This window comes from Strix aluco, chromosome 2, assembly GCF_031877795.1.
Source record: "Strix aluco isolate bStrAlu1 chromosome 2, bStrAlu1.hap1, whole genome shotgun sequence".
Lineage (NCBI taxonomy): Eukaryota > Metazoa > Chordata > Aves > Strigiformes > Strigidae > Strix > Strix aluco.
In genome coordinates this window covers 31,790,107-31,802,259 of record NC_133932.1, presented here as the reverse complement: position 1 = coordinate 31,802,259, position 12,153 = coordinate 31,790,107, and the positions used below count along the sequence as shown (strand labels likewise).

Here is a 12,153-nt window from a genome sequence, read left to right as displayed (position 1 = left end):
GTCTGGCTGTGGGGGCGAAACGCTGTGGCACTAAGGTCTCTCAGTGCGCGTTACAGCCTGCCTGACGCTGCAGCAGCCCAGGCGGCTCTCGCCCGGGAAGCATCTCTCTGCCTCGGACACAGCCTTGGCCAAGAGTCGCAGTGGGTTTCTGTTCTGACTGCAGTAGAAGAGGAGTGTGAGAGCGGCAGCGAGGACAACGCAGCCCAGGCCTCTGTACCGAGCCACGCACCGAGGAGATGTCCACCACCTGCCCTGGCCGTGGCCTGGCTGCAGGTCCCCATTACGGGGTGGCTCTCGTGGGTGGCTGCTGTCCTGGGAGCTTGGTGGGAGCGCAGACGCTGCCACGGGGTCTGCAGGTCAGAGGCAGAATGGGTCAGGCTGTGTCATGCTGAATTTCAGCTACAATAGCAGCTGTTTCAACATGAAACTCCCCTAGTACTCATGTTTAGCTTTCCTTACAGGTTTACTATGCGGATTATTACAATGAGGTTGAAAAGGCGAGAAAGTAAGTTTGCTTCGGCCTCCTGATTACAAGCTATGTGTCAAAGCCCTACATTTTGATTTCTTCCTCGTTCAGCTGCCGTAAGCCTCAGCTCTGCTGATGTTCCCACGTGCCTTCATTACCAATAGCACTCCCACAAATTTCACATTGATCTTGCAATTAGCAGCGGGCAAAGGAACACCGTGGGGGCCACCGCAGAATCCCCAGGCCCCTCAGCAGGAGGCTGAGGCGGTGGGAGCGTGCACTGGGGCCTGGGTACAGCCCCTGGGCCTCGCTGCTCACTGCCTCCACCGGGATGGGAACTGAAGACCCCAGGCTGGTGCACAACCTTGCCAGAGAAGGGAGAATTCGCTCAGTAGCCTGTAAATCACACACGTGCTTGGATTCGGGTTTGTCTGTGAACACCCTGCAACGATGGGGGCTGCATTTCTGCACGCGACGCCTCAGAGGGGCGACGGCGCAGAGAGGCCTCGGGGCTCTTGCGGCCGCGGGGGCCTCCGGCAGCGGCGGGCAGGGCGGCGCGGTGGCTCTGGAAGCGGTTACCGACGCTGCCGGAGCGGCCGCGGAGGGGACGGGTGCTGCGGCTGCCAACCAGCGGTACGAGGGCAGCCGCCTCACGGGTTGGGACTGGCCTGGGAGCCGGCCCGAGGCCGCGCCGGGCCGGGGCCTGAGGAGCCGCCTCGCTGCTCGGGCCTAACCCCGCAGCGGCCCGGGGGGGCGGGGGCGCGGCGCCGTCGGGCCGGGGGGAAGGGGCAGGGCGGGCCGCCACGACCGTGGCAGGCGGCGAGCCGCGCCCGGGCCGCCGGCGCTGGGGCCGCCCGGCAGACCCGCACCGCCCGGGCGCCGCCGCTAGGGGTCTCGGCGGGCGGGGCGGGCCGGGCCGGGCCGGGGCGGGGCGGGCCGCCCGCTCAGGGGCGGGCCGGGCCATCAGCTGACCGGCCCCGCCGCGGCGCTCGGCTGGTGCCGCCGCAGCTCAGTCGCTCTCCCCGGCAGCGGCGCGGCCCCGCGGATTTACAGCCGGACCCCGCCGCGTCTCGCCGGCCGGCCTCCCTCCTTCCCTTCCTCCCTGCCCCCCTCCCGGCCGCCGCGATGCTGCCCCACTTAGCCCTCCTGCTGCTGGCCTCCGGCGCCGCTCGGGCTCTCGAGGTAAGCGGGGCAGGTGGCGGCCGGGCGGGGGCTTCCCCGCCGTGCTCCTCCGCTTCTCCCAGGCTTTGTCTGCCCGCAGCCGCCCCTGCGGCGTGGGCTCGGCCGCGGCGGGGTGGGGCGGGCGGGGGTCGCCGGCGCCCGTCACGCAGCTGGGCGGCGGGGGTGCTCCTTCCCCGGCTGCCGTCGCCCTCCCGCCGCTGAACAATAGGGCCGCTCCCGCCGAGCGGGGCGGCGAGCCGGGGGGGTGGCGGAGGCGGCGAGGAGGAAGCGGGCTGGAAGCCGCCGGGGCCGGTGCCCCCCCCACCCCCGCCACGCGTGTCCGCGGCGGGCCGCTGGCGGCCGGGGCCGTCCCTGCCGCCGGGGCCGGCTGCTTTCGCTGATACGGCCGCCGCCGCCGGGGCTCTTCCCCGTTAACTTCGGCCGCCGCCCGCGGAGCCGTCTGGCGTGGCGGGCGGGGGGCGGCGGCGGTGCTGCGGGCGGGCAGGGCGGGGAGGGCCGAGCGCGTCCCGTGGGGGCGCCGGCCCCGCCGCGGGGATTTCTCCCCCCGGGTGCTGGGGAAGGGAAACTTTCCCCGCGTGTGGGCGCACTGCGGGCGGGGGACCCGGCGGCATCTCCCCGCGGGGCGGGGGGCGCGGAGCTGCGGGCGCCGCCGCCCCCGGCGTGGGCGCTGCCGGGGGAGGGCAGGGCAGAGCAGCGCCTCCCCCGCGCAGGTGTGTGGGGCGGCTGTGGGGCGCTCCCCGCGGGGAGGCGGCGCCCGCGGGGGCTGCGCGGGGAGGGGGCGGTGGCCGGGGCCGTGCCGTGCCCCCCCCCCCCCCCCCGCCGCGGGCGGGCCGGTCGGTCGGTGCCGAGCGGCGCGGAGCCGCGAGAAGATGGCGCCTCTGCAGTGCAGCAGAGAGGCACCGCCGTGCGCGCTGCGGCCGCCAGCAGCCCGCGCCCCTCCGCGGCCGCCCCTGCCCTCCCCTCCCCGGGGGCGGCTCCGCCCGCCCCCGGCCTGGCGGCATCCTGCGCCGGGCCCCCCCGGGGTGGGGCTGGGGGTGGGAGGTGTCCCCCGTACCCCCCCCTCCGGCCGGGGTGTGAGCGCACCGCGGCTGCTGCCGGGGTCGTGGGGAGCCGGGAGAGCCCCGGGGGGCTCCGCAAGCCCCGATCTCCAAGGAGGAGTGGACACGGCTGGGTGCTTCCCCCCCCTCCCCCCCGCAAAAGAAAGGGGTGGAAGGGGAGGGTTACCTCTTGCTCTCCTTCGGTCCCCAGTTGCCAGACTTCGGCCTTGAGACTTCAGCTTCTGTCCTCCCCCAGTATTAGCCCCCGCCTCTGCCTGAGGGGTGGGTGGGGGTGAGGTGAGTGCCAGCCTTCAGCCTCAAGCGGGCTGAAGCTTGCGCTCCCCTTTAGGCGGGGGAACGCAGGGCTGCGGCTCAGGTGCCCTTCCCGGGAGGGGCCCTGGTACCTGGCGGAGGAGGGGAGACAGCTCTGCATCCCGGCTCTCCATCCCCACCGCCCAGGCTGCCAGGCACGGGCTCTTGCTTCGAGGCGTGATCTTGCCAATGTTGAGCAGGATATATCAAGGCGAGCAGTTGTAAAGATGCTCAGAGGTTTAAAGGTTCCAGTTACAAGACTCATTTGGGTTTTACCAGCTTGATGCAACCATTTGTTGTCTGAATGCAACAGAAGGCAATCTCTGCCTTGGGTGCATAGCTGAAGTGAAAAATGAGGTTTTACGATTGGGACCGTGCTTCAGAATAGACCACAGAGGGATGGGCATTTCTGTTGGGTCCCTGTAGCCCTGGCCTTACAGATAGGTATGTAGGTATTGCCACTGTAAAGGTGCTTGCAAGAAAGGGGACTTGGATTTTGCACCAAAAACGTCCAGGTGAGAGTGTATTGAGAGACCTCTGTAATGGTGTCTGCTTCAGTGATATCCAGAATTTTCAGAGACATCCGTTGCCTTGAAATATTTGCTTAAATGGGCACTGATGTTTATGCAGAAGCTTTCGATTTTGTTCTGTCTGTCATTCCATATGAACATTTGAGGCTTTGCCTTTGTTGGTTTTTTTAATGTTTGATAGTGGGGTGGGTTTTAACATCCAGTCTTCTTGTGGTCAGGCGTTTGTCAGTCTTGGTACTTAAGGTTGATGTTTGGAATGAGTGATTGTTTTTATAATGCTAAAATATTTGATAATAGGAATTGCATGTGTGCATTTACTGCACTAGTTCATATGGTAAAGCATGAAATTTTGATGTTTGAATTAGATTCTCTTTAGATCTCTTTTCCTGAAATTCAACATTTTTCCTGCCGTATTAACAAATGCTTTCTGGAAAACAGCAAAGAACCTGTACTTTGCTTTCACAGGGAATGGTATAAGGAAGAAGGAAAGCAGGAACAAAACAAATTCTTTCTATATTACACATGAAGAATTCCTTTCTAAAATTATGGGTAGATTAATATTTATTTATGCAGTTTTAAAGGAAATACTCCTTAGTGATGCTCTGGTGATGTCGTGGTTGCTTAGCACATTGCTTCTGTCACTCATGTGAATCATACTGGGGTTAAATCCATTGGCCAAGAGCTCTCAGAATTTGCGAAACTGTTATATTCTTCAGCAGCCTTTTTTCCATTTAATCTCTTTTCATTAATTGTCTGATTTCAGCAGATAAATGCAACAGACAGTAACTATCCTTGTGAATTTGCGTGAATGATCCCGGTTTATAAATCAAGATTTCTTCTTACTAGCACATTGAGGTTATCAGAATTTCTGCCATGCCTGCTCTGCTTGGTGCTCCAGCTCCATGTTTATAAGTGAGACTCTTACCAACTGACTGAAATCAAGTTGTTAAGGCATTGATATACAAGCTGGCCCTCAGAAGGTTAGCTGACAAAAAGTATCTTGCCTAAAAGCTTTTTTTTTTTTTAAACTGGGTGATGTAGTGCTTTATACAGTCTATTTTTGGGTTTTGGTTTTTTTTTGGTGAAAGATCCCAAATATTTCTTCATTGTTTAGTTTTCAAGCAGATCTTTAGAAATTACTTTGCAACATGGGAAGGGGAACGAAGCCTTTCCTTCATTTCCGTTACAGGCTTTTGTTTCCTTTTCCCAAATTCCCCTGGCAAAGGCTTTGCCTTTGTTGAAGGGTCCCTTTTGCGCTTCCTATTTAAAATGCTGCTGTGTTGGGGTGGGCAGCTGCATGGGTAAGCGGGGCAGGGTGGGTGCTGTGGTTCTGGTCGCTGTCAGGATCCTTGGCAGTCAGGTAGACAAATTAGAAGAGTGAAAAATGAGCTTCTACCTTGCCTCCCTTGCTTGTCTTTTGCTTGATTAATGAGCAACAGACAATTTTGAGACTTGCAGTCTCTTCACATGCCTTTTCAGGGGAGGGGGGGAAGTGATCAGCTGCTGTGCTTCTTCGCAAAACATGTATGAAAACATGAGGGAGCTGACAAGATTTTGGTATTTTAAATTTGTTTTTTTCCGTGAGCTGTTTGTGTGACATGCAATTGATCCTTCTTAATCAGTTTTAATTGATCGGTGTTGGATTGTATGGCAAACCTACAAGAAAGTTAGATGATCTTTGATGGCTTTTCATGACTTTCTCTTTGCATGTGTTTTATTATCCTTTACAGTTTATTAACAGTGTGGTTTATAAGTTGTGTGAAGAAAAGGTATGACAATTTATTTTAATTGGCAGTCCTTTTCCAATATAAAGCTTAACAAAATAGCTCAACAGCATGGTAACTTCATGTAACTGCTTGATGAACTGGCAGCTGTTTTTCTGAGCAGAGTAATTTTTATTTTTTTTTTTTAGTGACTCAGTAAAATAATTAACACAAGCTGTTGGGTGTGGAGACTTGGTCAAGAAATTAGTAGATGGGATTGCAGGATCCCTCAGGAGGTCTCTGGTCTGGCCCTCTGCCCAAAGCAGGGCCAGCTCTGGGATCAGACCAGGCTGCTCAGGGCTTTCTGCAGTTGGGTCTTGAAAATGAAGTGTCAAGGTTCAGAGCTTGGGCAACCTGCTCCATTCACAATTTGGTTCACATCTGTGTTGAAACATGTCTCCAAGCTGTTATTTGCTTATTTTTAAGGCAGTGTCTCTAGGTTTAATTTACATCCTTAATCCTGAATTCTCTGAATGTTTTGACATCTGTCACGTCTTCCAAAAAAAGTATTAACCAGGAGTTGAAAAAATTGTATTTGGGTTTAATAACAAAATATTGTCTGTCAAATGTCCATGTATATGTATACACATGATGTATTAGAATCACCTAATATGTCAACATAATGTATGCAAATATACACTGAACCCCCAATATATTTGCATATTTAATGTATGACATTAAAATCACCATATGCATACATCTGTGTATATACATTGTATTAGTGTATAGGCTGTATTAAACCAATAGTCACTTACATACCTTCTTATATCCAGGCAATGAAGAGATGAAGTTCTAGACTGCTACTGATAAAAATATAAATGGGTTTATATACAGTAATAGGTTCATTGAAGTTGTTAGGTGAGCTGTCTCGTGTGGTTTTAACACGTAAGTCTATAGCTGTGTGTTATTGGATTTAAATTCTGGGGATTTTGAAAAAAAAAAAAAATCCTGTGGTGTAAGAAGATTAAAAGTGAAGCAAATTGAAAAAATACTGAAGGACTTTCTGTAAGCTTGGTTAACTGTTAGAGCGTACTTTTGCGATGAGAGTTTACAACAGTTGCTGCCAGGCTGAGGATTGCCAAGAGAAAAGTTGATAATGAGAGTGCACCTGAAATAATTTGGAGACAGAGGACTCCTCCTAAGAGAAGTCAAACTTTTGCTCTGACCTGCTTTTTTTTGTTGTTGTTTTTTTTGTTTAAAACTGAATGCAGTCGGTGTGATGAGCCCTTGTTCTCACAACTTGATCTGGAATCTGCCCTCCTTCCCTGAATCTCCTATGGAAATACCTACAGTTGAGGTTTTGAAAACACATTTTCCATCCCTTTTGGTGATACCAGACCGGCTGAGAATATGAGCTAGTAATAGCTGGTGTGTGTGTGGTTTTGAGTCTTTTGCCCTTGGTTTTAAAACCTGGGGATTTGTCTTCCTTTTTTATTCATTTCAGTTAAAAAACCTTTAGAGAGCTACCTGATTATTAAATCTTCTTCTGCTCTACAGTAGATTCCAAAAGCTGTGGAGATGCCTTCAGTTACCAAAAATAGTTATCTTTCCTTGTGAGAATTTAACTATACAACAAGAGAGAAACAAGATAATTGGGGATAATGGCCTCTGTTCAAGGGGATCAGTTTGAATGACAGCTAATTAATGTGTGTGTGTGTATATATATGTTTATTAAAAAAGAACCACCACACCTTAAGCTCCTTGCTATATGCAGGTTATAGGATTGTTTTGATACTGTACTTTGTAGCAGAACGAGTACTTGACAATGATTCAAGTAATTACAAAACAAAATTTCGCATGATGGAAATATGGGTAAGGGGAAGCGCACTGTACGGTGTGTAATTAATGCCAGTATCTTGCAGTGGCTCACAAAACATGCTTTCCTGATGACAAGCACATCTTTGTGTGTGAACGTGAAGATATTAAAATAAGTGATGCTTTTTAGAAGGGTGGGAAACCTTAAACCAGCTACTGATTGTAAGGACACCGCTATTTCACAATTGTGTGTTGCAGGTTTCTTGCCCTGCGTTGATTAAGAGAAATGGCAGAGAGCAATAGGTATGGGTATTGCTGGTTTCTTTAGCGTAGCTCCCAGTGTAACAACTTTGTAAGTGCTGTGACTTCTTCAGCTGGTCCTCTGGCTTGCTGTGTTTTCTTGATAGTCCTCCCAGCAAGTTCAGGAGAACTTGATCTTCTCTTGAGGACTTAAGGAGTAAGTGTAGATTGCAGTGATTTACAAGGCTTGCCAAAAGAAGCAAACCTTCTGGTCAACTGATGGCATTCCATGGACTGTGGGACAGCCGAGCTTTAAAACAGAGGAGCACGTGAGCCAGTGTGCTTTGTGGTTTTGTAATCCGGCCGCTCTTCTCCTGTGGTAGTTAAACACTGCTGTTTGGCTGGCAGCCGACCTAGCTCAGGAGCTGGCTGCTGAAATCTGTTCTTCCTACTTCCACCAGTGGCCACCACTCTGTAAGCTCAGCCCTTTTGGTGCTTTTTGACCGCCCCCGCCCCTGGCTGATTTTATGATCCTGTGCTGTGTTGAAAAAAAATGAGCTGTGCCTTTTTTGGTAGGCGTCATCTTCTGGCAGATGCTTCAGAGACTCAAGTGAGAAAATGGCCACGAGCAGTCAAACTGGCCCACCTAAAAGAGCAGGCAGTTTCTTTGGAGAAGAGCACCAACCTCTGAAACCACATTTGCTGAAGTTTGTGTAATAGCGTTTAATTAAGGTGTTAGTCCTTTTGCCTCCCTCTGGTGACCTGCATCAGGACATGAACAGTCTTTTCACACCTAGCCCCTCTTTGGTTTCTGATTGTTAAAAGTTAGTGTCAAGTCACTGCAAAAGGCAAGAATCCCCAAGGAGCTGCCTTCAGGGATGGATAACTCCATTCAGTTCCCACTGACCCATTTTGAGCTAATCCAAATAGGAATTCCCTGTTCATCCTTTTCTGGTCTTGTCTTCCCCTAGAGCAGAGCTTATCTGTTCAACCACAGCAGACAACATATGACAGGAATGGAGCAAAACTGGTTGTACCTGTTAGTAAAAGCATTTAAAAATTGCTCCTTTTGAGAGCAGGCTACCAATGTGACCCAGTATGGCAGTTTGTATGATTTACGTAATTTCTGTTTGGAATTGCAATTAGTAAAACAAAGTGCATGTCTAATAGGAGTTCAAGATGGGGGCAGGGGGAGGGTGAGTAAAACCTTATATTAGTTGGGAACTGTATTAATATTGGACTCTGAGGTTTTTGAAACTATGAAACAGGAGTTTACACATACGCAGTTCAAATTTAGGTAATACGGTTGTTTGATGCTAATAGATTTGAAATATACCATTATTTTTTTTTTTATTGTGGTGAAGGTGGAAATTGCCTCCTCATCCACCTCCAAAACTTAGACTATCCAATGGGCACACATAGGAAAAAAAAAAAATAGACATGGGGCAAGATTTTGGAGTTGATTTCCAAACTCCTTGTCATGCTATCACATTGCCTTTGTGCCTGCAGCAAACCTCTTATCAGCACATTTTTAATTGCTCATTCTGAAGCTCTGACCCTGTAAAATTGATTTTTCTCGAAATTATGGTTTCTGCAAAGGGCTGATTTCCGCCACTCCCCCCACCCCCACCCCCACCCCCCCGCCGGCTTTGTCAGGTACCATGATACAGTTTTGAGACAAACAGCAAACTTGTTCTTCTTTCTATGCTTAGTTATGTAAATTTATTTGTGGCTGGAGTTTTGCATCTGAAATATGGAGTATTGAGCTTATGCAGTAGTTTTATTGCATTCTGCTTTCTCATAATTTGAAAGCTAACTTGAACAGCTACATTTGTTCCCTATGTCTCACCTGAAAACCTGGGGAGAGATTTTTTTGATGTATTATTGTTAAAGGTTTGATTCTGTTGTAGTTAATTTTCAAAGCTTCTCTTAAACTAAGTCATGGCTTCTAGGGTATTTTCGTGCTTGAGAAAGAGCTATTTTTAATATACATCCCATATAATGTCTGTGTATTTGTTTATGTAAATTGTGAAAAATATAGTATTATATAGGGTAAGGTAAACTGAGGAAGAGAAGAAAACTCAATGCAGCAAAAAGGCAGTGGCTTTAAAAATGGCATTCATTATTTTGGGTATTTCTCTTTTTCTTTATAGGGTTGTAAATTTAAATGTACTAAACGTTGAATGATTGTAGTTTAAATGCTGAGTATTTACAGTATGGAAATGAGGGGGTTTTGTGCATGCATAGCATTCGTAACCATCTAGACCTGCAGCATGCGTTAAACTGTTGGATTGTTTTGAAGCTTGCTGGATATTCTTCTACAGCTCTGCTACATGTGTCTCAGCTGTCCTCTGTCCAGATTTAACTATGAAGTGGAATAAAATTGTTTTTAACAACATGTCTTTCAGCACCCTAACTTTGTCACTGTTTCTTTTTGGCAGTTCTGTCTTCAGTACCATTAAGTCTTAGAGGGATAACACTGATCTGAAGTTGCTTAACAACAAACTTCTTAAACTGAGAATTTTGGAACTCCAACTTGTCCTTCTTTCAGTGTTGCTTAGCTCCTGGAATTTCACTGCAAGCAATTTGCAGATGAGAACTTGTCTGTAATCCCAGCACCCAGAAGATCATGATTTATCATGAGAATGTCAGCTTCACGTCACTGGAAAAAAATGCAAAACAAAAAAGACCCCCAAACTTAGAATTTATTGTTTACACTTTATGCAGAAGAGTAAGAAGGACAGTTAGCCTAAAAAGTCAAAGACCAAATAAGAGACCCAGAATACATGTGAGTGTTTGAGGGAGTTTTGAAGACTTCTGAGGGTCCCCAAGAGGACCTGGACGCTGTCAGTCTCTTTCACTTTTCTTTAGATTTATTTCCGCTTTTGCATTGTTGTCTTTTGTTTCTCATAGTGGTAATGTGAGTTGTGGGGATTTTTTTTTTTCTTTTTCCTGCTAATCTTAATGCCTGAAAAGCCAGTTTCTCTTTTTCCATGTGCAGAGTGTTCTTCATAATCATGATCACATCTCTGAGCTGTTGAAGGGAAGCGTTTCACTTTTCACTGCTAGCCTGTTGGGCCTGTTTGAATCCAGGCTGAGGAGACATCTCTCATAAAAATTGGCACTTACCTGGTTGGGTCACAAACTATTTTATTTTGGTGAACGGCCAAGATGAAATGGGTCAGTGCAAGAGGGGTAGATGCCCACAACGGGCAGTTCCTGCTGTGTGGTCAGAGAGGGAGGGTTATGGTATTGATTTGCGTTGGCACCACGCACTGAGCTGCTGGCTCACCATGGCCAGCAGGCTTCATTAAGTCCCTGCTTTTTAATATTGGGGGAACTTTCCTTTGGGCAGAGGAGCTAATGCCTTTCTGAAGGTGTTTGCAAGAAAATTCTGTGAAGGCTGAGTTTGGAGAGAAAATGTAATCTCTGATAAACAGCAGGGTAAAATTAAATCCAAGCATTTTACTTTGAAATCACAGTCTAAACTATTTCTGAAGATGTATTTAAATGAGACTTAGAATTTGTCAAACAGCTTTAGATCAATTTATAGCTACAATACAAATTCTAAACTACTACAAAACTTTTGTGGGCAGTGGGCAAAAATACTGAAGGTCAGGACCCAGGCTCTGAAAATTGAGGTTGACATACGTTGCTTGGTTCATCTGAACAGTCTCCTTTCATTTGAGTGGGGCCGCCCATGCTTGAATGTAAATGCATGCATAAATGTTTGTAATGTGTTTTAAGAAAATTGTATCTCTTAACTGATAAGAAGAAGAAAGCTTTAATTAATCTGTCACTTCAAAGAAAACTTCTGAGTAACAAAAGGCTGTTATGTACTCCTTTTATAAGCAGAAAAATGAAATGTGACTTAATATGGTGCTGTTGATTTGTGAGACTTGACAGTATCGGGTAGGAGTCGTGAGTTTTCTGTTGTTGCTCTAAAACTGGTGTTTGAGCCTGGTAATTAAGTGGTCTCCTCACTTTAAAGAGGGATATTGAGGTCTGGAGCCCATACTGAAAATGGGCCAGGGGAAGAATTAGTGTTGGGCGACGCTGAGGCACCCACCTTGTACTCCACAGGTCTTCCCCCCCCGCCATGGACTCCTTTTCTGCCCAGACCTCCTGCCCCCTTCCCACTGAGCAGTGGGGCTTTGCTGCACAGTGAGTTTAGTAAACTCAGCATGGATTTGAGGTTACCCTGTTGTGTGCTAGATGTAGTTTTGGAGAGCTCAGCCTGTCCTCTCTGAGAAGGGCTCAGAGAAGAGAGGGCCGGGACAGGAATTAGCGGCTCTGATGGATAGAGGTAATCTAAAAAAAAAAAAAAAAATTCAGCTCTGGAGGTAAAATCAGATGAAAAAAACAATCTGTAATTTATTAAAAGGAAGACTGAACAGCACCTTAGTTGCCTCCACAAAGAGGAAATACTGGGCAAGGAAAGGCATACCAAGTACCACTGTCTGGAAGGCATTCAGATAGGAAACCGGGAACATATTTTTGACAGTATGGGCTTGGGGCAAGCTGAGAAGGGAAATACATTTTTTGCCTCCAGATGTGAAGACTGTGCAACTAATTTTCCAAAGAGGTGAATGCAGGATATTGGACTTCATCATGATAAACAGGAGAAATGTAGTAGCCTGTGATGTGCAGGAGGTCAGATCAGATTTCTCTGTTCTAATCGTGGGATTTAAATTCTGTACTTGAGGGGGAAGTCCCAGTGCCTTTAAACTTGCACCCCGAGGGGAATACAGCGGTGTCTGGTCCTGCAGTGTTTTGTAGACAATAACACTGTTTGCAAATACAGCATAAGTTATTTGCTTGTTGGTTTTAGGATACAAGTTTTGGTGCTATCAAAACATAATTAAGCC

General features: G+C 48.6%; 1 protein-coding gene across 2 annotated transcripts in view; it reads left to right on the top strand.

The window, feature by feature from the left end:
* Positions 1-1,439: 1,439 nt before the first annotated feature.
* The window catches only part of APP (amyloid beta precursor protein), a 227,767-nt gene continuing 217,053 nt past the window's right edge, over positions 1,440-12,153 (top strand). For both annotated transcript variants that reach the window (XM_074813930.1, XM_074813921.1), the window contains exon 1: positions 1,440-1,648. In XM_074813930.1, the coding sequence (XP_074670031.1) occupies positions 1,592-1,648 (57 nt within the window). In that variant the 5' untranslated portion in view covers positions 1,440-1,591. The remainder of the gene's footprint in view (positions 1,649-12,153) is intronic.